Source organism: Carassius auratus, chromosome 38 (genome assembly GCF_003368295.1).
Source record: "Carassius auratus strain Wakin chromosome 38, ASM336829v1, whole genome shotgun sequence".
Classification (NCBI taxonomy): Eukaryota; Metazoa; Chordata; class Actinopteri; order Cypriniformes; family Cyprinidae; genus Carassius; species Carassius auratus.
The window spans coordinates 13,523,704-13,549,325 of record NC_039280.1 but is presented as its reverse complement, the minus strand read 5'-3'; the positions used below and the strand labels follow the sequence as shown (position 1 = coordinate 13,549,325).

Genomic DNA, 25,622 nt, shown 5'->3' with positions numbered 1-25,622 from the left:
TTCACTTAAGCTCACTTGACCTCAAACTTTTGAATGGTAGTGTATCTTGCTACATCATCAGAAAAACAGCTTTTTACTTGGTAGAGATCACTAGCTATGTTTTTATCACCCTGTGTTAGTGCGCATTTTGAAGCATTGCATTAGAAACGAGTGGTGTAAACGCCAAATAAAAAATATATTAATAATTAGCTCACTTAAGGTGTTTTTTGTCTTGTGTGAAAAAGGGTTCGTGCGAATAATTGGAGATGGTAACTCATTTTTCCAATAAATTCCTCCATGCGCATCAAAAAAAAGTGAGTTTGTGCGATGGTATGGCGAAACCTGACCAGCAGATGGATCTTGTTGAAGAGCACCTGAAATGTTGCAATGTTCATTCTGAAATGCCTGGGCAAAGTCTGTTGTCAAAGTATTTCTGTATTATTGCCCACCAGAACTGTTACAAGACTATGTTCCTGAACAGCAGGCATTTATGAGAGCAAGTACCACATTCATTGTGTTTTGTCTGCTCACTCTGAGGCACAAATAATTTTATTATATATGAAAAGTATTATATTCATTGACTTCTCCCACTTTTCTTTGTTATATTTAGTGCCCGTTTATCAGGGAGTGATAATTTTGTTCTCTTTGACCTGTTGGGTGGACATGGAGCTTATTCTCAAATGTTTTATGCGACATTCTAATTTTGCACAAAAGTTAAATATTCAGCTTTAAATGGAAACCTGGCTATTGAGCAGTGATTTCAGTTTTTCTACATATCATTGTGCAGCTTTATCAGTAATATACCAAAATGAAAAGTTATATACCACAAAAAAAGCAGTTGAAGAGGAGGGATCAAAAAAGTTAAATGGATTTGTGATATAAACTTCAGATGCATGCATACATTTTGTTGAAAAAAAAAAAAAAAAAAAAAAAAAAAAAAAATATATATATATATATATATATATATATATATATATATATATATATATATATATATATATATATATAACAATGCTTTGAATGAGCACAACTACTATGAAATGTCAATTATGAATCCATGTCCACTTCGAATCTCGTATGTATGACAAATTACTTCTCATTTCTAATAGAGAGCACTGGGAGCTGCATAGAATATCAGTCAAATGTGTATGAAGAATTTTCTAAATTGATTTAAGGTTTGGGTGCGGAATATTAAAATATTTTACATTAGATTGTATGTAAACTGAAAAACAAAAAAAAATTTGTTGTTTTTTTCTGACGGGGGATATATTCCTAAATTGACTATTCTGTTATTTCACCAAGTGGAATAAGACTGCTTTGAAACTTCCATGTAAAGTCAAGCATACACTGTGTGATTTTCGTCTGCTGCTGCTGTAGCTCAGCAAGTCTCCAGAAATGTGTTAGAAAGCCTGCAATTAGCCGCAGCTGACCTGCGAGCAGAGCTATGCTGGCCGCTTTGATGACTTCCCTGTTCGGCCAAGATGATGTTTGTTTAGGCTGCAGGGATCCAAAGGGATGAGCACTGTTCCATTAAACATAAAAAAACCAACCCAAAACAAAAAACAGGTTCCTTTTAAACAGCCTCTGTGTTTTGGAAGTCCTGCAGAAACTGGGATGATTAATTCACGTGTCTGTCAGTGCCGTAGGGTTTTCAAATAAAATAGTTTTCAGAGATGTGGATAATATCTCTTTTTTTTTCTTTGTCTTACTTTTTTTTACCATTCTTTTTATATATATATATATATTTTTTTTTTAATTAAAAAGTAAACAATTTTTGTCAGTTTATAAATGTTTTCTTTAAATAGCCATTTTAAAGCAATTTAGCTGGTTTAGCTGCATTTCAACTGCACATTCTCTCTCCACAAATGATTGACAGACAAAGTGTATCTGTGTTATATTTATTATATTGTCTTTTATACCATGCATCTTTGTCTTTGCAGGTGAGCCAGCGCTAGCAAAGGAGAACAACTGCCTGAATGCAGCGAAGGCCTGCAACCTAAACGACACCTGTAAGAAATACCGTTCGGCTTACATAAGCCCCTGCACCAGCCGAGTCTCAACGGCTGAAGTCTGCAACAAACGCAAGTGCCACAAGGCCCTGCGGCAGTTCTTCGACAAGGTGCCGCCCAAGCACAGCTACGGTATGCTCTTCTGCTCCTGTCCTCTGGGGGATCAGCTGGCCTGTTCTGAGCGGAGACGCCAGACCATCGTACCAGCCTGTTCATATGAGGACAAGGAGAAGCCCAACTGCCTGGCACTGCAAGCGTCCTGCAAGACCAACTACATCTGCAGGTCTGAGCCTCAAACAACTCATTTATAACAGGCAACTTATTATATTATTATCATGAGAATCTTCTTAATATTGCTAATGTAATGAAGTTCAATTAATAAATCAAAAGCACTTTACAATATGTTTCTATTAGTTAGTTAACTACATTAGTAAGCATGAATTAACAATTAAAAAATACCTCTAAAGCATGTAGGTTACAATTTATTTTAAGGTGTACTTGTTACAATGTGATGATTCACTTAAGTACTGAGTAATATTAATTAACTATATGTACTTAATATATGGTTAGGGTTACTTGCATGTAATTATGCACAACCTATTATTAATAGTAAGTACATATCATGTGTAACAAAGATACCTTAAAATAAAGAGTTACCAGCATTAATTAATCTTTTAATGATAACTTCAGCATTTACTAATACATTATTAAAATCAAAAGTTATATCTATTAACATTATTTAATAGAACTGAGCTGACTTGAACTAACAGTGAACATTTATATTTTTATTAACTAATATTAACAAAGATTAATACATAAATTATTATTATTATTATTATTATCATTCAGTGTTCACTTAAATTGTTATAAGATAATAAACAATAAAATATATTCCAATCTATTTCAACATGTTATAGTGATAATTTTAATAGTATGTGATTGAAATTATATATTTCTCTTAATAAACTAATGTAATTAAGAACTGACATTTAAAAACAATTTAAAATATTATTAATATAATAATTTCTAATGGTCTAATAAATACATATATATAATATAATATAATATAATATAATATAATATAATATAATATAATATAATATAATATAATATAATATAATATAAAAATAACAGAACCATTTCACTAGCAGTCTCAAACTTTATAGTTGTAAAGCGAGTAAATAAAGTATATACACAAAGTTAAGAATACCTAGCTATCCTTCTCTTTCAGCCTCTTACACACACACACACACACACACACACACACACACACACACACACACACACACACACACACACACATACAAACACTTACATGCAAATGCATCCACACTTCATGGCAACACTTATCTTGTGTGCATTAACACATGGCAGTGCAAAATGAGCTATTTAGAGGTGCTAAGAAATGCCTCACTGAATCTGAGAGGCAACATCACAACATGCCATCTGTAATAACACACATTCACCAATAGGGACAGACATTGCCATGAGCAGCTAAACTGCATCTATTGGGAAATAAAGCATTTATTAAGGTAAGGCAGGAGAACACATCGCCAGGACGATTGTGGTGATTATTGAAGTCTAGCAATAAAAAACTGCAGCCTTAAATCTGGTTTGTGCAGGAAGGAGGCAACCCCAGAGTCTGCTAAGTGGCTTGTTAAGGATTCATTAACACAACGTGGATGTAGTTTTGCCAAGTAAACGTCTTTAGGCACAGAGAGTGTGACAGCTAATGACCCTGCTCAATCAGAAGATTGACATTATCCGCATTCTGGGGGCACACTCAGACACTCATACAAATAAATGGAATATATTTGCACTTGCGCTCCAGGTCTGTACAGTTAGCATGCTCCATTCTGGTCATTTTTTCCTCATTATTTGTCTTTCTTGCTGCATCCATCCTGCTCTTGTTCCTATGCTTTTTTTGAAGCCAGGTGTAGCCCCTAGCTGTAGCAAGGTGTTCGGCGGAGTTGTGCAGAGATCCGACTCTAGTCTCACATCATGTTGTCTTAGGACACACGGCACAGCACTTTCATTAACACATTCCTTCTCCATTCTTAACACTGCCACAGACTGCTACTGAGAGTCTTCCAACACTTTTAACTGCCAAGAACTGTGTGCAGTTTGCTTTTCAAATAGATTTGGCAACATATGTTTTCTTTCATTCATAATGAACTGTATTTAATTATAAAGTGGTGTCATTAGTACTCATTGTACTAGAATAGATGTCAGGAAGAGGTGAGAATTATGTAATATGAAGTGTGTGTGTGGTGTTTTAGGTCTCGTCTGGCTGATTTCTTCACTAACTGTCAACCGGAGCCCCGCTCTCTCTCTGGCTGTCTGAAGGAGAATTATGCTGACTGCTTGCTGTCATACTCTGGCCTCATTGGTGAGTTTGCCCTGTAACATATACAGTATTTGTATGTGTGTGTGTGTGTGTTTTATTATTATTATTATTAATAATATGGTAAATTTAAAATTATGGTCTTGGGGAATAGTTGCACTTTTAAAAATCAAGTTATCACATATACCTATAAACACAAAAATGTATTTTTGAATTATTAATATAGTACATTTAATATTAATTTAGAGCCACGGTGAATACACAAACACACACATCAACCTGTTATATACTGATGATTCAGTGATACAAGTGTCTCGTTAACTACCACTGGGTGACTTCTACTCTCAGCACAATCCACTGAGATCTATATAGAGAAAGACTTTGAGAACACATGTTTGTTCTCTAGTTCTTTCTTTGCGTTTTGCTTGTGCTGGATGTCTTCCCAAAGTTGTGTGTGCAGCACACAGAAACAGCAGCTGGACATGTGGGAATACAGCAGTGCAGCTATTAATCTGTGATTAGCTCCTGTTGTTGTTCTACCAGTGGGAGACTGTTTCTCTGTGGGCTAACACTGTCACACCCCCACAGTATGGCTTTTATGAGGCAAACTGCACCAGCATTATTATTATTTTTATTATGACAAGGGTTTATGTTTTGATATGTACTGTACACATTCAGGCTGAAATAATCAAATTCCAATAAAATATGAAACTGATACTTTAATTTTGAAAACGCAACATGTCCTTTTGTTTTCCAGGCACGGTGATGACCCCAAATTATCTGCGCTCACCCAAGATCAGTGTGTCTCCATTCTGTGATTGTAGCAGCAGCGGCAACAGCAAAGAGGAATGTGACAGATTCACCGAGTTCTTCACTGACAACGGCTGCCTGCGTGAGTTTCTGCTTTGATTTACATGTGTAGCTTGTGTTAGAGCTGGGCAAAATAGCATATATATATATATATATATATATATATATATATATATATATATATATATATATATATATATATATATATATGCAGTGCCATCCATAATTATTGGAACAGTAAAGACAAAATGTATCTGTTTGCTGTGGAATCAAAACATTTGTAAATATGATTAGAAGATGAACATGAGACAAAACTACAGAATGTCACATTTTATTATTAGCTGTTTCAGTACATAAATGTTTTAATATTTTACCAAATAAAAGCACTTTTAAAGTTCATCCCACTATTTGATGTGAGAATAAGTATTGGAACGTTTGAATTTAATGATGTAAAAGATTAAAAGCTAATATTTAGTTGCAGATCCCTTGCAGTGAGTCTGTGACCCATAGACAACTGCAGACTCTTGGCCTTATGCTTTGAAATGATTTTCCCTGGCTTTAATGCAGCCAAAGTCCAACTGTTGCTTGTTTTGGGGAGTTTCTTTCTTTAGTCTCCTCTTCAGCTGGTGAAGTTAATGTTCAAATCGGATTTAAACTTGAAGATTGACTTGGTCAATCTAAGACTTTACTTTTTTCTCTCTCTCTGATAAACTCCTTGAATTGGCAGGGTGTTTTGGGTCAGTGTCCTGATTTAATGTGAAGCACTTTCTGATGTGACTGGTGACATTTTCTTGAATATTGGTAGCCAAGATCATTTTGTACACTTCCATATTCATTCTGCTACTGCCATCTTACATTAAGTAATCATTAAAATGAAGAGGTTCTGTTCTATAGACAGCCATGCATGCCCATGCCATGACACCACCTCCACCAAGCTTTACAGATGAGGCTGGATGCTTAGGATTATTTGCAGTTCCTTTTTTCTCCACACTTTTGCTTTCCATTCACTTAGATAAAGGTTAATATTTGTCTCATCTAACCATAAAACTCTAATCTTGCCTTTGTATTTTTGTTGCTGGTCAGAAGTTTGTATCTTGCTGTGTGGCATCTGTAACTCTGTGTCAAAGTCTCCTGTGGACAGTAGATTGTAAGAGCATCACTCCAGCTCTCTGGAGATTGTTGGTGATTTTACAGACATGTATTTTCATGGATGTTCAGCCAGCATTTTAGCGCTGTTAGAAGTCCATTTTTGAGCTCAGGGAAACACGGGAGGATATGGGTAATCGAAACCATTGTTTAGGCATATGGAGGGTCCCGGAGTGGGATGAGCTGGAGAGGCAAGGTGTGTTTCAGAGGAGGCTGGATGAGGATGATTCTCATTCTTAACTTCTATAAAGGATAAAAAAAAAATGTATAAAGTCTATAAAAAATAAAATACCAAAATAGATAGGATCACACACACACACACACAAAAAAAATGCAACAGGTTATAATATGATTGACAGATTAACAAAAGGATAATATTATTAGAAATGGCCTATACTTGTTGAATTTTTTTTTCTTGGATTCTTTTACTCTTAATGCATTTACATACCCCTCCAAAGGCTGACCGCCCTGCCACAGGCACCACAGCTGGTCCTCAGCCCAGTTTGCATTATTTGGTCTGGTCATCTGTCACGGTGATTCAGGAAGGTGGGGGAAGACAGGAGGTGCAGTTCAAACCCACTTCTTTTAATGAACAAAGTTAGACCACGGGCAGAATGGTGAGGGAAAACAGCATAATATAAAGGTGAGCGAACAAACAAAAAAGACTGAACAGATTGGGGCTTAAATACATAGACAAATGAGGTTAATTAACGGGACACACTTTAACTAAATGGCTAATCAAAATGAGAGGGAGAAACTAGTTCACGGGAAGCACATGGGGAGAAAACCTCAACAAAACAGGAACACAAGTCTGACAGCGTGCCAACATATAGCGCTGTAGTGCTATGGCCGTCCACAGTTCGAATCCTGGCTCATGGACCTTTCCTGATCCTGCCCCGGCCCCCTCCTATCATAATAAAGACAAAATAGAGAAAGTTAAAATTAAAATGTATAAAAAATTAAAAACGTTTAGTGCCCATATATATATATATATAACATTCAAAGCTTATAAAATGACACCAAGTGAGAACTTTGAAGTGATTTTGAATTAAACTTATCAAATCTAATGTCAATTTTCCAACTGAAATTTAAAATGAGACAGTATTTAAACTTTGCTGACTTAATGGTTTCATACTTGAGTTGTGCAAGTGCTGTAGTCTAATGACAGACTGTTTGGGAAACTTGTGGTTACATAAAAAGAGTCAGTTTCATTTAATCTGCCTCTAGTTAATGATATAAAAAATAGACGTAAAGATGTAAGCAATCTGTCAATCCCTCCTCATATCTTCTGTTAGCTTTTTTCTCTCTTCGTTTAAACTTTGTGCCTCCATCCGTGCCATTTCCTTCCTAACTGTCCATTTGTCTCATTCTCCCTCTGATCTGGTTTGCTCTGTCCAACTCCTCAGACTCTTGTTTGTCTGAGTTGTTTTCTAAGGCTTTTAGCTCTCCGTCTGTCAGCCCGTTTTTATCTCTGCCTCTAAAAAGCCTCTTCCATCTTCCTATTATGTACACCTCTTTCTCGTACACTTTCTCCTATATATCTTTTGCTCGCTACACTTCTTTGAATGCACCAAGTGTTTTGTTTTGTTCCCGTTCACTCATAGAATGGCGTGAAAACAGACTTAGTGGTAATAGCAAAAAGCAAGTTTTCAGGGAGGGCTTGTGAAAGTCCTGGAAATGCTACAAAAATGTATAGTACTGAAAGAGATCCATGCAGGGGTCAGTTTAAAAAGCACTGTCAGGTGAATGGCACTACTCAAACCTCAATACACAGCACCTGAACTAAGTTTCTCGTGGTGAAATAGTTCACAGAAGAAGAAAGTTTTGCCACAGTCCACTGCTAAAAGTCAATAGGAATACATAATAAGAAAAAAAATCTGATTATGATTCTTCTAACAGGAATTGTGTTTTGTAATGCAATAAAAAATAATAATAATAATAATGGAAAAAAAAAACAGGTTTGCTGTACTTGTTTGTAAGGGCTGCATTTTTTTGCCAAAATTGTGTAATTATATATCAATATGGAAATGATGTCAAAGAAGGAAAAAAGATTTCCATTAAAAAAATAATAATAATAATAATAAAAAAAATAATATTTATATATATATATATATATATATATATATATATATATATATATATATATATATATATATATATATATATATATATATATATATTAAAACAATTTTTTTATTATTATTATTAAATCACAGCCTTTGTGATTTGATAATCACACTAAGCCATAACAAAAAACTAAAATAAAAATATTATCTGAAACTATTTGTGTTACTACTGTAGCTATATGCAGCCTTTATGACAATAGTATTTGCTGCATTCAGACTCTGTGGCTGTTAATTTTCCACCCTGACTGAGAGTCTACATGGATTATTAGGACTTTTATGCAAAACACAAATTGTTTCACACCATTTACAGTTGTGAAGTAGTGTTGAAAAGTAGTGAGGGCAAAAAGGTGTTAAAAAAACTATGATAAACGTAAGAGAATAGTGACCTGTCAAAATCTTTCTCTAAACCACTGCAGGAAAAACAGAGATAGTTTTCAATGTTCAGATCTTCACCAGAATGGGCAGGAAGGTTTCATTGTAGGAAGAGTATATCTGTGAGCAGTCTGAGCTTAATTTATTTTGTTTCTTTTAGTGCCGAGGGCTTTGAGTGGATGTTGAAGGAGACTCTTCAGGAGGTTAAACTGGGTTAAACTGCTTCTTTATTGTTCTATCTTTCTTTCTCGTTCTCTCCTTCTCATTACCTCATTCTCTCGTGTCTCATTAGGGGATTTCAGTGTTAAGACATCCTGACAGTTGTGGGGGTTCGTTCCCAGCGCCGTCAGTATCTGGGTGTTTAGGAGGCTATGACGAAGCGCTTTGGCCTCACACCCTACACTAGCCCCCGAGCGTTATGCGTCTGTCTGCCCTTGAAATACAGCGTCCTCAACAAAGGCTGGTGTTTCAGCAGAACAGATAGCATTGAGTGAAACAGTGACATTGTTCAAACATTATTAAGAATATTTTTCACGTTTATATCATTGCTTCCGGAGTATGGTGGAATTACTCAAACTTCAAACTGGTGTAGAAGCACTGACACAATAATAAGAGTGTTTCCTGGTCCTTATTTATCAATCTACGTAGAAACAAGTGCAGATCCATACAAACAAATCTACTTATGACAGAGTTCGCATGTGATTCATAAAACATTTGTAAGCTGCCAATCTCATTTTACGAAATTCTTCACATGCGCAAAAATGTTTGTTTGAGCGCTGAATGCTGATTTTACAGTGGACGTTTTAAAATAACACTGTGACTTTTATGTTTGGTTGAATGCATCTTAGTTTTTATGATGAATGGCTCAAATGTCAGGCAACGGTAGAACTAATGTTGTTTGTTTGTGTGTGCGTGAGGTGCCTGTGCGATCAGATGGATTAAATCAAATATAAAGAAAAGAAATAAAATGCATTAAGAGTGTTACAAAAACGAGCGTTACCTATATTAATTTTTATCCTTTTGTTAATCTGTTAATTATATTATAGCCTATTATATATTTTATGTGATCCTAACTATTTTATTCTTTTTATAGACGTAATTTCTGTTTTTCTCCTTTCACCGAAGCATTGCAAGTGCATGATGCGACGATTTAATCATCAGTGTCTTGTTTACGCTGCCATTTACGCATATAAAGCTAAAGCCCTGTATAAAAATGACATGTTTGACACTCAGAAAATACAAATGAACAAAATGCTGTAATTCTACAATTCTCCACCATATTTACTATGCTGCGGGCAAGTTCAGGTGACTCAAAAACTTGCGTACACGATTGAGATTTGATCGTAGCCACTGCTCACGTCCATATTGATAAATTCCAAGTTTTGTGTTTAAACAACTGTATGCCCAATTTTCTGCCTTATGTTTGTTTAATAAATGAGGCACTGACTTTATTTAAACATATAATGGAGTTAAAAAAAATCTGGGAATTAAATCTAATTTAAAGCTGGAAATGAACTTTTATTTTAGAAAACAAATAAATATAATAAAACAAATAAATTATGCTGTAGATACATAGGTTTGGGGAGTATAGTTGTTATTTAAGTGAGTAAATAATCTTATGTTCACCAAGCCTGCATTTATGTGATAGAAACTAATATTTTGATGAGCTGAATGTTCAGAAGCCCTCACTCCAATCTTCATTGTCACTCAAACAAACTTTGTTACAATGAAAAGGTATTAATGTAAAAAATAAAATTATAATAATAATAACAACCCTTTTGACACCAAACTTTAAAAAATGTTATTCAGTTAGAAAAAAAAGGGGGGTGTAAATGTGCGCTGCTAAAAAAACATCTTAATACAAATGCTTTTTACATCAGAATAGCATGCTTATTTTAAGCTGGTCTGCATTTCATCATAAAGAAAAAAAAATACAAAAACAGCAAACAGTAGCCTTTATTTGTAGTGCATTTTTTTTTCTCCTTTGAAACCTAAAACCTTATGGATATGAAGGTCTCCAGACATCAGCTGGTGGATTCAGAGAACATGACTCATTTGAGAGACATGCACATGAGAGGAAACTACACGATTCATCTGCTGAAGAAAATGTGTCAGGGCTTATAGACTCAAAACAACGATCAAAGCGTTCGGAGCCTGCGGGGCTTTTCCAGTATTTCCTAGAGAGATAGAAAGAAAACTAAAAATAGCTAACAACACATTTATCATGTTTGTTCAAATGATTTACATGTGAGTATGATAAAATTAGAGAAGCAGATTTCAAATATAGTGCAGTGACAGACAGAACGAAGCACTGTGAGACAGGATGGACGTTTCTGATACCGCAAAACAACTTCACAAAGTAAAACAACTACACATACTGTACCACATTTTCTTGGATTTTGTGTCTTCGCAGACACGGACAGTGTTTGTGCTAAAGAGTGTGCTGTCTGTATTGTTTCAGTGGAGATGGCAGAGGGAGCAAGAGCCTTTCAGAGGTCCATATAATGAGGCAGGTCCTACTTCTAAGGAAAACTGGAGAGGCCCCGACTGAGAGTTTGGGCAAAAACTGGTCTTTTCCTGATTTTCATATGTGGAGAAGCAAATATGCACAATAATAAACAGTCATAGATCTCTGGGTACTCTTATATTATGGTAAACATCTCTCAGACTATCAAGACAGGAGGCAAAACTAGTGTTGTATTGGCCATCCAAAGTCTTAAATATTTCATTGTATCTTTTAATATAAGGAAGAAACCATCTTTGCTTTTTTTATGTAGGTAATGCAATCCAGGCATTTGGAAATGGGACGGATGTGAGCGTTTGGCAGCCAATGCCCCCAGTGCAAACAACCACCACTATGACAACACCATCCCAGAGGAACAGAGATAGAGAGAGATCACCCAATGCCATAGAGCCAGGGACACATCTCAATCCGGCGGATAACTCCCTTTACCAGTTCTGTGGAAGCCTCCAGGTCAGTGCAACTATTGCAGACATAGATCTTCAAATTTCATGTATGCATTGTAGATTTTATGCAGGGTTTTAAAACAGATGATGTATTTGTGGTCCTCATATGTTAGACGTTAATAAATACCTCTGTTAATCTTGAAAATTATTTTTTTAGGAAGGGAATGGTTCGGTTGCATATGCCTAATTTACATAAGATAACTATAATAAATAATAGGTGACTCCACTAAATATTTCTCATGGGCAGGTAAATTTGATTTCAAATTTAAAGAGTAAAAAAGAATTTAAGGAAACTTAGAAACTTTATAAATGCAAGACAGAAATTACAATTACTAAACTATCTAGGCTAAATTAAGATTTACAACATTACAAAAAAAAAAAAAATTTAGTTAAATTAATCCACATAATAATCACACAAATCAAATCCTAAATGTCCGTATTTAGGGTTTTGAACATCATCGGCCAAGTCACCTTTATATCTATAGTGTTTTATACAATATAGATGATTTCAAAGTAACTTCACTGTATAAAGCAAACTTCTTTAAATAGGAAATAAATTCAAATTCTGCTGCAAAGCAGTTTAAAAAAAGACAATAATATCCTTATTCAGCTCAAGTCTGTTTAATATTTCAGTTTAGAACAGTTTATCAATTATGAAATTTCATCAATTCAGCTATAAGCAGCTCTACAGAAGACAATAGAGTTGCTATTTAACTCAGGTCAGTGTTGTGTTGATTCTATATAGCTTTAAAACCAAATGCATCAACTATGAAAATAAGTCGATTCAGCTATAAAGCTGCTCTACAGGAGACAATGGTGTCATTATCCAGCTCAGTTCAGTTCAAGTTTTGTTCTCATCCGATAATGTCAGCGCAGTCTATTTGGCAATATAACTGAATATTAAGTGTCTTTTAGACCACAACTTAGAAAGCCAAAGGCAAATGTGCACCAAAATTCTATTAGAGAGAGAGAGAAGAAAAAAAAAACAGGGAGGGGAAGTCAGGGAGGGTCAGTTCTTCACTGGCCTAAAATGAACTTTTGTGTGTAATTAGACTTTTGACTAAACAGCATTCCTGTAACTCATACAGTATAGCAAGGCGTTAGCTATGCCAAGGTCATGGATTCAATTTTCAAGAAATGTGTGCACTGTTAATGAAGTATACCTCGCACTGATGTATACCTTGAATGCAATCCTACTCACTTTGGATATAAGGGTCTGCCAAATGCATAAATGTATTAAGATACATCCCTTTAGACAACAGTTCAATCCAACAACAAGACCCACACAGCCAGGGTTAGAGTTGGTCATATACAGCATGTCTTTTAATTAGAAACAAGGCTAATAAATAATCACAGACATTAGGGCACGCACACGCGCATGCATCCAGACCCAGACACTTCAACAGAGAAAAGCGCAGCAGCAGGAGAAAGTGGCGTTAATGAGTTTACATGTTTTTGCATTAGCCTCACTGCTAAACGTAGTCCTCTGAGGGGGAGCAGCTGTCAGTGTGAAAATGAGGAGAAGAACAGAGACGGAGAGTGCAGACTCATGGGATATGTCTGTCAGTCTTTCTTCATCGGTTACAAATGATCACAGCACACCCAGCTGACCTCTAGGAAAACTAGCGAGACAACTCCTGCATATGAATGCCATGTTAATGTAGCCTCTGTTGCATATCAAACTGCTTTTGCCTCTTGTTTAGAACCGAGATGTTTACAGCCAGCCAAATGGTTTAATTCCCCCTTCAGTTATGTGATAGAAAGGGTCTTTGTATTTTTGGGTAAAATGACAGAGCCAGATATGCACTGACACCCTCAAACAAAGAGACATAACATGATACCTTATATAAAAGCATGTCAGAATGCAAGTATTGGGCATATTTTCTAAATTATTGAACACTCTGCTTTACCAGTACGAGAGAGATCTCTGCATTCAGTGTGAACTCGTATTCTAAATATATAATAAAAGTGAGAAACTCTCTGCTTAGTATGCTGTCAAGTGATTCAGTGAGATTAAGGGCCAATTTCATGAGGTTTGTGTTCCTTTTTTTCACACTATTAAAGTGCCATATCTTGCATTTTGCTTCAATGTAATTAAAACAGCATTTGATGTGTACAGAGAACAATTATCCAACTCTTTTTTTTTTTTTTTTTTTGCCTGAACATCACACTTTCTAGACTTTTGTTGGTTTATTTCTTAATTTTAAAAATGTTTCTCGTGTTGGGAGAGATTAATCATTGATATTAAACCTTAAATCCTCTTTTTGCCGGTCTGTTGACGCGGTTGTTTATAATGTTGTTTATAAAGGCATTGCTTTATCATGCTGGGCTCTGGCGTAGATTCAAGTCGGCTAGTTTCAGGAGGATACCGAACCGCCAACACACAGGAATCCATTCATTATACTGTCACCAGGTCTCCTATATCACCACTGCTTCTCACTTTCTAAGACACACATACCTATACACCAAGTACACACACACAAGGAAGTGAAATCCATACTAAATTGTAAGCTTCTGGAGGGTTACATTTGAAATGCTAAAATCTGAGAAATATAATGTGCCCTCAAACTGAGAATCCTCAAGTAACCCACCTGCTATAATTAATATTAATATCAGCTTGTGCACACATTTAATTCTCTATTGTTATATTGGCACTACCTAAAAAGAGAATCACAGTAGACTTGTTAATATCATTATAAAGCACGCTACTAATGCAATTAATGGATATACAATCGAAGCTATAAACAGCAGTCGGACTATTTTGTTGTTGATTATCTAGTGTGGATCCTCCTGCAGAACTGTTGTAATATGTAGTCTAGTAAGGGTTTTCTTGGTCCAAAATGTTATTAACTTATATCCAGTTACTTTAACTGAGTTTTCCCCCCCTTTCTAGGCTCAGAAGCTGAATACAAACAACACAATAGATGTGTTATGTGTGGTAAGTATGCTTACATACTTCTTTTCATGCCAGAATAAAAACTGACAGCACATCTCAAACTAAGCATATCTCTGATATATGTCAAGTGCTATTGAAATGATTAATCATAATGAAAGAAAAGACAGACAAAGCATTAATTATCTCATGTCACATTGGCCCCTTTTGGCTGAACTTTGACCTGGCACTAGAGAGCTCTTCCTGCCCGCTATGCACATGATCTTTGCGTTGGGCGACGGCAAAATGTGAACATTGCTTATCTTCTGCCTTTTAAAGTTCACTAAATGTCATTGTACATAATAAAAGCAACATTATATGCTAGAATGACATTTAGTGTTGCAGCGGCAGGCCCAAACTGCCCTAAAAATGAGGACCTCTTTTCAGAGAACAGTTTCATTGCTGAATCAAAGTGCTTTTCTAATCTCACAGACATCTGAACCCGTGTTGGGTATAACTCAGACAGAATGGCATTTTTATTTTTTAATGAACCAGGGTTTTTTTATTTATTTTTTGCAAGGTGAAAGTCCAGGTTTTTTGCAATGCATTATGGTGTACTAAAAGTCTTGAAAAGCCAATCACAAACACATACAATTCCTAGAAAAGTTCAAGGTAATATCATAATGGAAAAATACGTCAAAATCAAATAGCTGAACTCTGCCATGTTTGACCACCTTTAGGCTGGTAAGACTAAATGCTCATCCTCTTTTTTGTCTGTTCACTGTTGTGTATCTCCAAGGACCCACAGATCGATGACCCCAGCTCCTCCAACACCATCTCCAGGAATTCGTCCACTCGGCAGGCAACTCTATCAGGCCTTAGCTCTCTGCTGCTCCTGCTGGCTACCTCCTTGCACTGCATCTTCACCATAGCGATGTTGTAGCCACCTAAGAACATACAACAGGGACAGTCACAATTTGTACAAAGTCGATAGCTGTTCCTGGTCAATCTGTTGTACTCGGTACTCTCTCTCTCTCTCTCTTAGTCCCTCCCTTCCTCTCTCTAGCTGTTCTTTTTTTTAAAAAAAGGGGTCATATGATGCGATTCAATTTTTCTTTTCTCTTTGGAGTGTTACAAGCTCTTGGTGCATAAAGAAGATCTGTAAAGTTGAAAAGACTAAAGTGTCAAATCCAAAGAGATATTCTTTATAAAAGTTAAGAGTCAACCACGCCTACCTAAAACGCCTCCCACGTCTACTTCAAGATTCAAGATTCAAGATTTTTTTTTTCGTCAGCTACACAGTTATATAGAGCATATATAACCAGCAGTGTAATGTGAGTCAGGTCCGCTCCATGGACAGTGCAATTATTAAAGAATACAACACAGATGAAATATACATAAATATAGCTAGGAAAGAATGAAATAAAAGTAAACAAAAAAAATATAAGAATAAAATATAAAAAAAAAAATTACTTCACGATGTGGGAAGATTTGCATAACACCGCCCAAATGTTCAAGCAAAGAAAGAAGACGTAACTTTTATTCTCTCTGTTGCTGCCGCCGCCATGTTGTGGAGACGCTGTGTGTTTCATTGTGAAAGCTAAACTACTTTGTTTGGTCTTCCAAAAGAGGACACAACTAGAAATCAGTGGTTAAGTTGTATTTACAACACTTTTCCAGAACAGTTCAACCCAAATATTCAGATGTATGCTGCGTATTTTATAGAGGATGAGGACTGTTTGCCATGAGAGTAGCCTGCAATGCTTCTGTGGCACAAAGGCTGTTTCTATAAAAGTGAGGCAGCCTGTAAGTAAGTTTTTTATATTTAAATAATTTGCCAATTTTATTAAAATGCGAGTTTTGAGCAGTGTAGAGCAGAGCTTGTTGTTTGTTGTTTCTCCAATCACAAATGCAGATATAGTTTTATGTATACGCAGCGTGATACTCAACGCAACGCATAAAAAGACCGTATAAGTCATTATAATTAGTAATCATGTCCCCACTGGATGCAACAAATGCCTCATTTGAAATGGGTTGTATTGGTTTTGTCTGTTCTAGTGATGTCTGGATCACGAACGAGTGGTTCTATTTAACTGGATCTAACTAGTTCACCAAAACGAACTGAAATGTTTGAAACGGTTCACATCTCCAGTACGCACTAATCCACAAATTACTTCACAAATTATTCAGTTTATAAACCTGGCTGACACTCCCTCTGATGCGAAATAAACCGATTTCCTGAGTCACTCAGTTGTTCCTAACATTGCATTGACTGAACTGCTAAAAGAGAACTGATGATGGAATGTGCACAAGCAGAGCAGCTGGACTGAGACTCGTCCTGCTGCGAGACGCCATCGCAGTATGTTAAGGGGCGTAACATATTCGTCACATGCTTAAGGCATTCGGCCAATCACAAAACAATGAGCTTTGTAAAAATCCATGCATTTCAGAAAGGCGGTGCATAGAAGAGAAACAATAATGTACATTATATGGAAAATAATGTGGGGTTTTTTTTTTACTATAAACCCCATCAACACATTGCATTACACCAAATAATGATCTTTTTAGAAACGTCAAATGACCCCTTTAAGAGATTTTGTTGATGTTGTCAATGCAACAAAACAAAGTGGTCTTGGTGTACTCGAGTTTCTGTCTCTCTTCCCTCCTGATTTCGCATCAGAAGATGAAATGGGAAAGAAATGCGAGAGAACCCTGGAATCATTGCAGCATTCCCATGTGATGTTGTGCCGTTTACGTGTTTGAGGTCCAGAAATCATAAGGACTCCTGTCACAGCAGTAGAGATTAATCTTATCTGTGCACTTAACAATACAGTGTGCACTATCCATTGCTCACTGGTACACAAAATAAAACCAAGAAACTATTAAAATGTAATTTTTAAGACGTGGTCACTGTTTATTTTTACGAATTGTCTTCTGCAATCTTTTTTTTTTTTTTTTTTACATTATGGTGAAAATTAGATTCTCACTAATAGTGCTTCTCCGTAGTTTTTCGATAGCATTACCGGCCCATCTGTAGGTCAAACATATCAAAAGACATTTACAAGACATCTAGTCACAGAAAGTGAAAGGAGGGTTTAGAGGGGAGTTTACTGGATGATCAACAGGACAGTAGCTTTGTCTGAAAATACATGAAGGAGCCTATTTGATAACTTTGCTCTGGTTTGTTATGGTGTGGATGCATGTGTGAATGTGAAATGTTGTTTGTATGTGTTTGTTTGAAGGTTGAGGATGAGGTCATGGGTTGACTGGATGGATATGTCAATAGAACTGGGGTTTCATAACTCCTCTGTCACAGTTTACGGGAGAAAACATGGACTGAGGCCAGGCAGCAGCATTGATTCTTGTGTAATCAAACGATGTGTCAAGGTTCTATGTTACAATTGCTTATATAAGTATCTGTAAATTGCATCACCACTCACAAGGCTAAACTTACCGGCATCCGTGTATCTATCAAGTGTATATTGCCTTTCTGATGTTGTTTTGACAGAGATTTTCATACTTTGGCCCCAACGAAACATGCAATCTACAGTAGTCATGTATGTAATATATACTGTAGCCAGTTTTTTTGTACTGTATGTCTATACAAAAGTTACTGAAAGAGTCAGTATTGTGATCCTGCATCACAATTACTTAAAACCAGTCAGAATTCTTTATGATGAATTAATAAATAAAATAAAAAAAACAGAAGTCTTATATATGGCAGTACGAGGCATGTGCAGTTTAACCAGCTCAGTGGTACACATTAAAAGAGTCTATGACATGCTGCTTTGGATCATGTGGCATTTTTGATCAAAAACATATACTGTATTGTTGTATTCCATGTTATTTATAGGACATTTTAAGTGCTACATAAAAAAAATAATAAAGAAATAATAAACACTCAAACATATATACTTCTACATGAACTATGTTTATAGAGCCTGCTATATTTGAATTGGGATTTGGTTGTACAATGTGTTATCATATTGGATAAGAGTTATCGCTTTTCTTAATAACTGTATACACAGTATATATTTTGTTTAGATATTACAGTACAGATTGAAGACTTGCATCTGTAATTATTGCTGTCCTGTCCTATATCCCAAATGAAGGAGATGTAACACAGCCATGTATTTACTATACCACTATGTTATTGTTTTATGGTAAGCCAAAAAGAAAGGGGGAAAAAAACTTATTTTTGTATCCTTTTGCATTATGAGTTTATTTATTGTAATTTTGTCTTTTCTGCTGGTAAGCAGTATGGGAACTTTAAAAGTATGAACATTAAAAAACCAAGCATGAATGATGGACATGTAATAAAGGCTATTGGATGCGGTTTGTTGTGGATTTTAAGCAGGCATTTTGTGGTGGTCTGCTGTATTTGGGTTTGGTTTGCGACATAACGTTGCTGTGAAGATGGGAGCAGGACAGTAAGAATCTTACACTGTAAAAACTATATTTCACTACATCCACATTTTATTGCTCCAGAGAATCAATAAAAATAATAAAAACAAAACCAGACGCTTCCACGATCTGTCACATTTATTCTTAGCTTGTGAAAATGTAAAAAGTATTCTATGAAAACGATTAAAATGTTGATGATTAAAATGTTGTGTTTTGTTTTCACCTGGAGGATGAATAAGAGGAATTTAGCAATTTAACCTTAACAATCATTTTGTTTACAAAAGGAGATAGCAACAGTTCAGTGAGGGCTGCACAATCATTCTAAATAAAATGGCAATATGGACTGAGACACTATAATAACTTAAAAAGATGTAAATAAATATAACCAAAGTCCCACAGAAAGTGGCTTTAGTTGGTTCTCATAAAGATTGAACCCACGTGTGAACATTCATAAAAAGCAGCTATTCCATTGAAAGCAAAATGTGGTCCCTTTGTTCTTTTTGCTTAAATGTCTCAGCAGCAGTTATACGTTTTCATATGAGAATAAAAGTTACAAATTTCAGTTTTTGGCCAAATCGTTCAGCCCTGCTCCTTATCTATGTATGTAACCAAACTGCTGAATCATCACTAACATGCTGTGTCCTCAGTCACTACAGTGGTGCAGAATAAAAGAGCAAGAGCGAGTGCTCAGGTGCCTCTCACATGCCTGACTCGACCCAACAGGACCATGGAGAGACTTGCTTCATACCTTTTCTTTATTGTCCTTTGTGGTTTGGCATTGTCCCGTAAGTACTATGTAATACTAACAATATACAGTAGTCAGCATTTAAAGTGGATCAAAAACTTTCATCAAAGTTGTCCTTAAACCAAAATGTTAATTAACTTTTTTGATCCACTTCAAATGCTGACTACTACAGTTTTTAAAATAGAGGTCACCTAATTAACGTTGGCTATAATAATGTTGAATTTAGTTCATTAATACCACTGGACAAAGCAAAATAATAATAATATTTTAGACAGCCTTTGTCAGTTTATTTTGTTTGTATACTGCTGTCTGTGTGGGTGAACCACATAGTGTCATTTCACATTCTAGAGCTTTTAATGCCTTAAGTGCTGAAAACCTTTACTTATATCAACAACAGAGCCGATAAAAGACAGAAAATGTTTGAGGGGGAAGGTCATCACATTCCCACAGCTGAACACCAACACCTGGGTGAAGCTCCACCCGAATGAATCCATGAACATGTCTGCAGCCACCGTGTGTTTGCGATTTTACACTGAACGAATGAGTCTCGACCCATGTCTGTTTTCTCTGGCTACACCATCGTACGCTCAAGACTTTTCTTTACGGTGGTTAGGTTACGTCAAACAGTACGAGATGACTATTCATAACTTCAAGGTTCAGTTGGATGGTTTGGTGTTTAACCACAATCAGTGGATCTCAGTGTGTGCGACCTGGGAAGCCAACAGCGGTCTTGCCCAGATGTTTGTGAATAAAGTAGCCAGCATTAAGAAGGAAGTGGGCCCTAAAGTACCTTTCAAAGGAAATCCGGTCATAACACTCGGACAGTATCAGACCCAATATGATGGAGGGTTCGACCAACTAAATGCCTTCACAGGTTTCATAGCAGATGTGCATGTACATGGAAAAGTCCTGCCCATCCGTCAGATTAAGACCTACATGGAGGCAAAGACCAAATACAAACTTGGGGATTACATTAACTGGCACAATCTGAATTACACCATTGCTGGGTCTGCACAAGTGGAAGAAAAGCATCAAGTAACATTCGATAGCAATGAAGAGCAGCAATAGTGCTCTGTTGTACTGAACTGTTGTTGTAATGTCATGAGAAATGAATAAACATCTTGACAACAAACTTTGTGCTGAGTTTTCAATATTGACCAAACAAGAGAAGCCTAACTGACATGAATTAGAGTCAGATTTGGGTGCATTTTAATGAACAGACTTGACACAGTGGTCTCAAGCTTGCATTATTTATTTACTATATATCTGATAGAGTAACAGCATTTACCACTAACATTGTAGAAATGACCTACAGTTGTTCAGTTTATCAACTAGCAACATCCTGAATGAGGTTGAATAGTTTGTACTGCCTAAAATAAAATAAAAATGATGTCACTTGTGGGTACCCTACATATGCCTGGTTTGTTAACCGGCATTTTTACTTGCACTATACTATAAAACCTAAAACGACAAAGCAAACAACTAACATTACAGGAGCAAACCTCTTGCCCATTCTTTGTACCTCATTTAATACATCTGAGATGATTTGAAAGATGCCAGATCTTCTAATAATGATACTTCAAACGAATTAGCAGATTTGATGAAAATATCTGGATTAAGTTGTCTAAGATTAGTGCACATTCCCTTGTTCCCCGAAGTGATGTATCAATATTCGAAACCACGGTCAGAAATGCAATGATTGGCTGGAGGCTAGACAGCAACGTATTGACATCATATAATTAAAAAAGACACCTGATAAAAAACTTGACAAATCTCTGGACTTTTATAAAGAGACTTATAAATTGTGATAAAAGATAAATGAACTGTGCAGTGTTTTTTTTTTTTTTTTTTATGTGATTCTTTATATTCATGATTTCTAGTATTTGTAGTGGCTTTACATTTTTAATCTCAATGTTGTTATTAGCAATTCATTTAATTTTATCTTTGAAACAGATTTGTTACTTGACAGCATTAATTATAGATTCTTAAGGGTCAAGATCAAGTTATCTGCATCTCCTGAGCTCCATCAAGTCACTCCCATAATAGCTGTCACCACTCAAATTAATGCAGGGCTCAGATTAACTGTATAGCATGCGTGTAAAACTCCAATACAATTCTAACATAATTATTTATAATGAATAAATATTTCAGTGAGTAAAACTGGCTGTCTATAGTATTATATACTACACAACATTATTATATTATTTTTCTAATTTTTTATTTTTTTATTATCATTTAAAATGATTGTCCATGGATCAGTAGAGTACTCTTCTAACACTCTTCTAACACTAAATGAACAAAGTATTGATAATTGTTGCTTTGAATGTCACGGTTATCTTCATTACCACATATATCACGACACCCCTAGTCAACACCTGCCTTGCTAAAACAAGCCCCCACATCTACATCACTTTGTGAGAAGATTTGCATAACACTGCCCAAACTGCCCACGTGTCCTTAGTCGAATCTGCCGGCCGATTCATCTTCTAACCTTAAACTGCATAAACACATTGCATTACACCAAATACACAACATGATGTTCTTTCTAGCAATGTCATATGACCCTTTTAAAGCTGTGACAGTTGAGTGCATGAAGTGTCCAACATTCCACACTTCATTTTTTCATTTATTTAATTGCATCTTCCAGGTATTTAAAGTACACTTTTTCTTTTTGAAATTTTCAGTGTCAACGCACTACTCACACTATGCATACTAAAAAAACATTATAGAATAGTGCATATGTATGCGATTTGGGACAGACCTTTTGTGTTTTCTGGCTTCAGACCTTTTCTTTGGCTGTGCACTACTGATTCTCACGTTTCCTTGTGTAAGCAGAGAATGGTAATGCATTATGTTGAATTAAAATTACACTGGCGACAGCGAGGGGGGAACCGCACTTGTAACCGCGTGTACAATTAAAACTTTTATTGAAAACTGTTATTAGTATTAGTATTCTTCATCTCATGTGAGTGTGCACCATTCAAAAACAAATGTATTATGTATACTTTTTAAATTAGCACTAAACTGAAAAAAGGCATGTGCACTTTTTTTGTAGCAATCATATATTAACCATTGTGCTCTTAATTATCTCTAAATATAATTCAAAACACATTATGAAATGTGTGGAATATGATGATGTAAAGCAAACCATGTTACTGTTAAGAAGAGCATAAGCCATTCACACTTCACATTACAATGTCCATAATTATGTATAACAATCAAATTACTAACATCAAACACAAAGTATGTTTTTGTATAGCAGCATATATAAATATTGTTGTATAATTAATTTTAGTTGTGCAATATTTGTAACAAATTCAGCAGAAAGCACTGTCACCCTTTATTGACATGAATTTTGTAAACACAATGACAACATTTCCCAACTCTAATTGCACATTGTTTGTTTAATTAGCATTAATTATAAATTAATGCCTTCATTGAGATCCTTTCTCAAAGACATTTCATCCTGAATCTTTAAAGAAATTTCAGCTGAATTTTCTTTCTGATGATATAAAAAATGAACTCCTGAAATATTTATCTAATGAATGAATGTGACCCCTCACAGACGTCCACAAAACAGATAATATTTACAAAGACTTTATGTGTGCATAGCTTTAGGGGCTGTAATAAGGATGGAATAATACTATTACATTAGCATGCAGAGAGCTGGCAGCATGGCTCATATTGGCTCATGTTGTGTGGTGTCAGGGGCCAGGCCCAGGAGCTTCAGGCATGTGGGACACTAACAAACAACGGCTGGGGAGAACAGCTATCTTTAACATGGCAGCCCCAAACATCACATCCATAACAGTCCAATAATGAACACCTACCTCATGCAAGTCTGATCAGTGTCTTGAGGCAGTTTGTGTCTCGAAATCCGAGGGACAATATGTATGCAGAAGATTGCTACTTTACTTTGATATGCAGTGTGTTGTTTGTTTAGAGTGGACTGATATGGTTTAGAGTGTATTTAAGTGCGCAGGTCTCAGCAATCTACCAAAAGAGTTTGGGAATATTTTGCTGAAGATCCTAAAAACTAAAGTGAAACTTTTGATACACATTCACTTCAAATGGTCTGGAAAAGATGGAGTCCATTCTAGAATTTGCGCCAGATTAAACCACTGATTTAGACATGCTGCTTTTTTCAACAACTGGTATTTTACCTGTCGATCAAAAGCTCAACTCTTTTTTTTAGCTTTTTGAAGCGCTCTGCTTCCTTCAGAGATTTGCCAATGTTCACATATTTTCTTTATCTCGTCACTTTTGGCCTCTTCATTTCCCTCTGTCTTCCTATTTTATTTGGCACACATGAAAACCAATTTAAGTTCATAGAGTGCAACCGTTGTTCCTTTAAGGCAAGTCATTTCTCTCAGACAGCTGTTACAGTCATGCAAGTTCAGCACCTGTCTCATTGAATGGGAAATCTCCAAATTCTCCAAAGCTGTTAACAAAACTTACAATTAAAGTGTCCCTATTTTGGGTAATGCAAGGTTCCTATTTTAGTTTTGGGAGTCCCCAACAACTTATAATATGCAAATTTTCGCTCAACGAATAATTTTTCCAAAACCCTCCTTTACATAATGCTAATCTACAGTGATCGGTTCGGTCCGATCGGTTGATTGTATTTCCATTTTATGGCTGATAAAGCAGCATTTGTGAGTGGATCCAGGTGACTTCAGTGACCATCTGATCGGATACAGACGAGATCTGGTAGCTGGTGACCTTGGAATAAGAGAGAAAACATTTTCAAGTGGGCGGACAATATGCTAATATTTCATGTTGACATCAATATGAAACGGCTTGGGATCCTTTTTAAAAACAACTTGTTTAAATGATTCAGAGTCAACTCTTTCTTTTGAGAGACAATAACTTTATACATGGTACACTTTCAGTGTTAAGTACCTTACACGCAGCGTTAAAGGGTTAGTTTAACGAAAAATGAAAATTATGTCATAAATTACTCATCCTCATGTCGTTCCAAACCCGTAAGACCTCCGTTCATCTTCGGAACACCGTTTAAGTTAACTTTTTTAATGTGGCTCTGAGTTAAAACAAACCAATATCTCTGAGTAATTCATTTACTCAAACAGTACACTGACTGAACTGCTGTGAAGAGAGAACTGAAGATGAACACCGAACCGAGCCAGATAACGAAAGAAAGATTGACTCATTCTCGAGTCAAGAACAGGTTGCATCGGTTTAAGGCTTGTGCACCTTGCAACCTTTAAGGCTTGTGCACACTGGTACGATCATTTGCGTGATAATAACTGATGTTTAATTCCTTGTGACTAAACAAAGGGCACCAATGTGAATGTGCACAAAAACATGCAAAGCACCAGACATAAAAGCGTCATTTAAAAAAAAAAAGGCCTATGGCTCAGTTTTCATTCAAGAGGGAGTTGTTATGGAGAGGAATTGCATATCAAATAGGATTCGATGTCTACCGTTGTATTTCTGTTTTTCATTAAGCGCCATCTTATGTCAGGAAGTGAATCTGCACGTTCACTCGGCTCATCACCAGCAAAAATCGCTTGGGTATGAACACAAAAACACATAAAAAAAAAAACGTCTCGAAAAACGCAGGTGACAAGCACGCACGATAATCACCCTGCATTCACAAGGCTTTGGTGACAATTTAAATTGATACTGGAAGACAGTATGGGACATATTGAGCAGCCCCGCCCCCTTTTAGCATTTTGTTTAAATCTTTTTAAATCATCTTTTAAATCAGAATATTGTCACTTTTTTTGAGCAAACTGGCTTATAGCAAAGACTATAGAATACCCAAGAAATATCACTCGTATAGTTTTGAATGGGGAACAATGCAACACTCAATATGGCCACTCTA

The 25,622-nt window shown here is 35.9% G+C and overlaps 2 protein-coding genes across 2 annotated transcripts; both read left to right on the top strand.

The window, feature by feature from the left end:
- Positions 1-1,423: 1,423 nt before the first annotated feature.
- LOC113057517 (GDNF family receptor alpha-1-like) lies at positions 1,424-16,001 on the top strand. The gene is made up of 7 exons (XM_026224941.1): positions 1,424-1,465; positions 1,856-2,271; positions 4,268-4,377; positions 5,090-5,224; positions 11,564-11,760; positions 14,647-14,691; positions 15,425-16,001. Exons 1-7 carry the CDS (start codon positions 1,424-1,426, stop codon positions 15,566-15,568), a joined length of 1,089 nt encoding a protein of 362 aa, XP_026080726.1. The 3' UTR covers positions 15,569-16,001.
- A 257-nt stretch (positions 16,002-16,258) lies between these two features.
- LOC113057515 (serum amyloid P-component-like) lies at positions 16,259-20,903 on the top strand. Its single transcript, XM_026224939.1, has 3 exons — positions 16,259-16,716; positions 19,677-19,814; positions 20,172-20,903. The coding sequence occupies exons 1-3, from the start codon at positions 16,632-16,634 to the stop codon at positions 20,840-20,842; spliced, it is 894 nt and encodes a 297-aa protein (XP_026080724.1). The 5' UTR covers positions 16,259-16,631; the 3' UTR covers positions 20,843-20,903.
- The last annotated feature ends 4,719 nt before the right edge of the window (positions 20,904-25,622 follow it).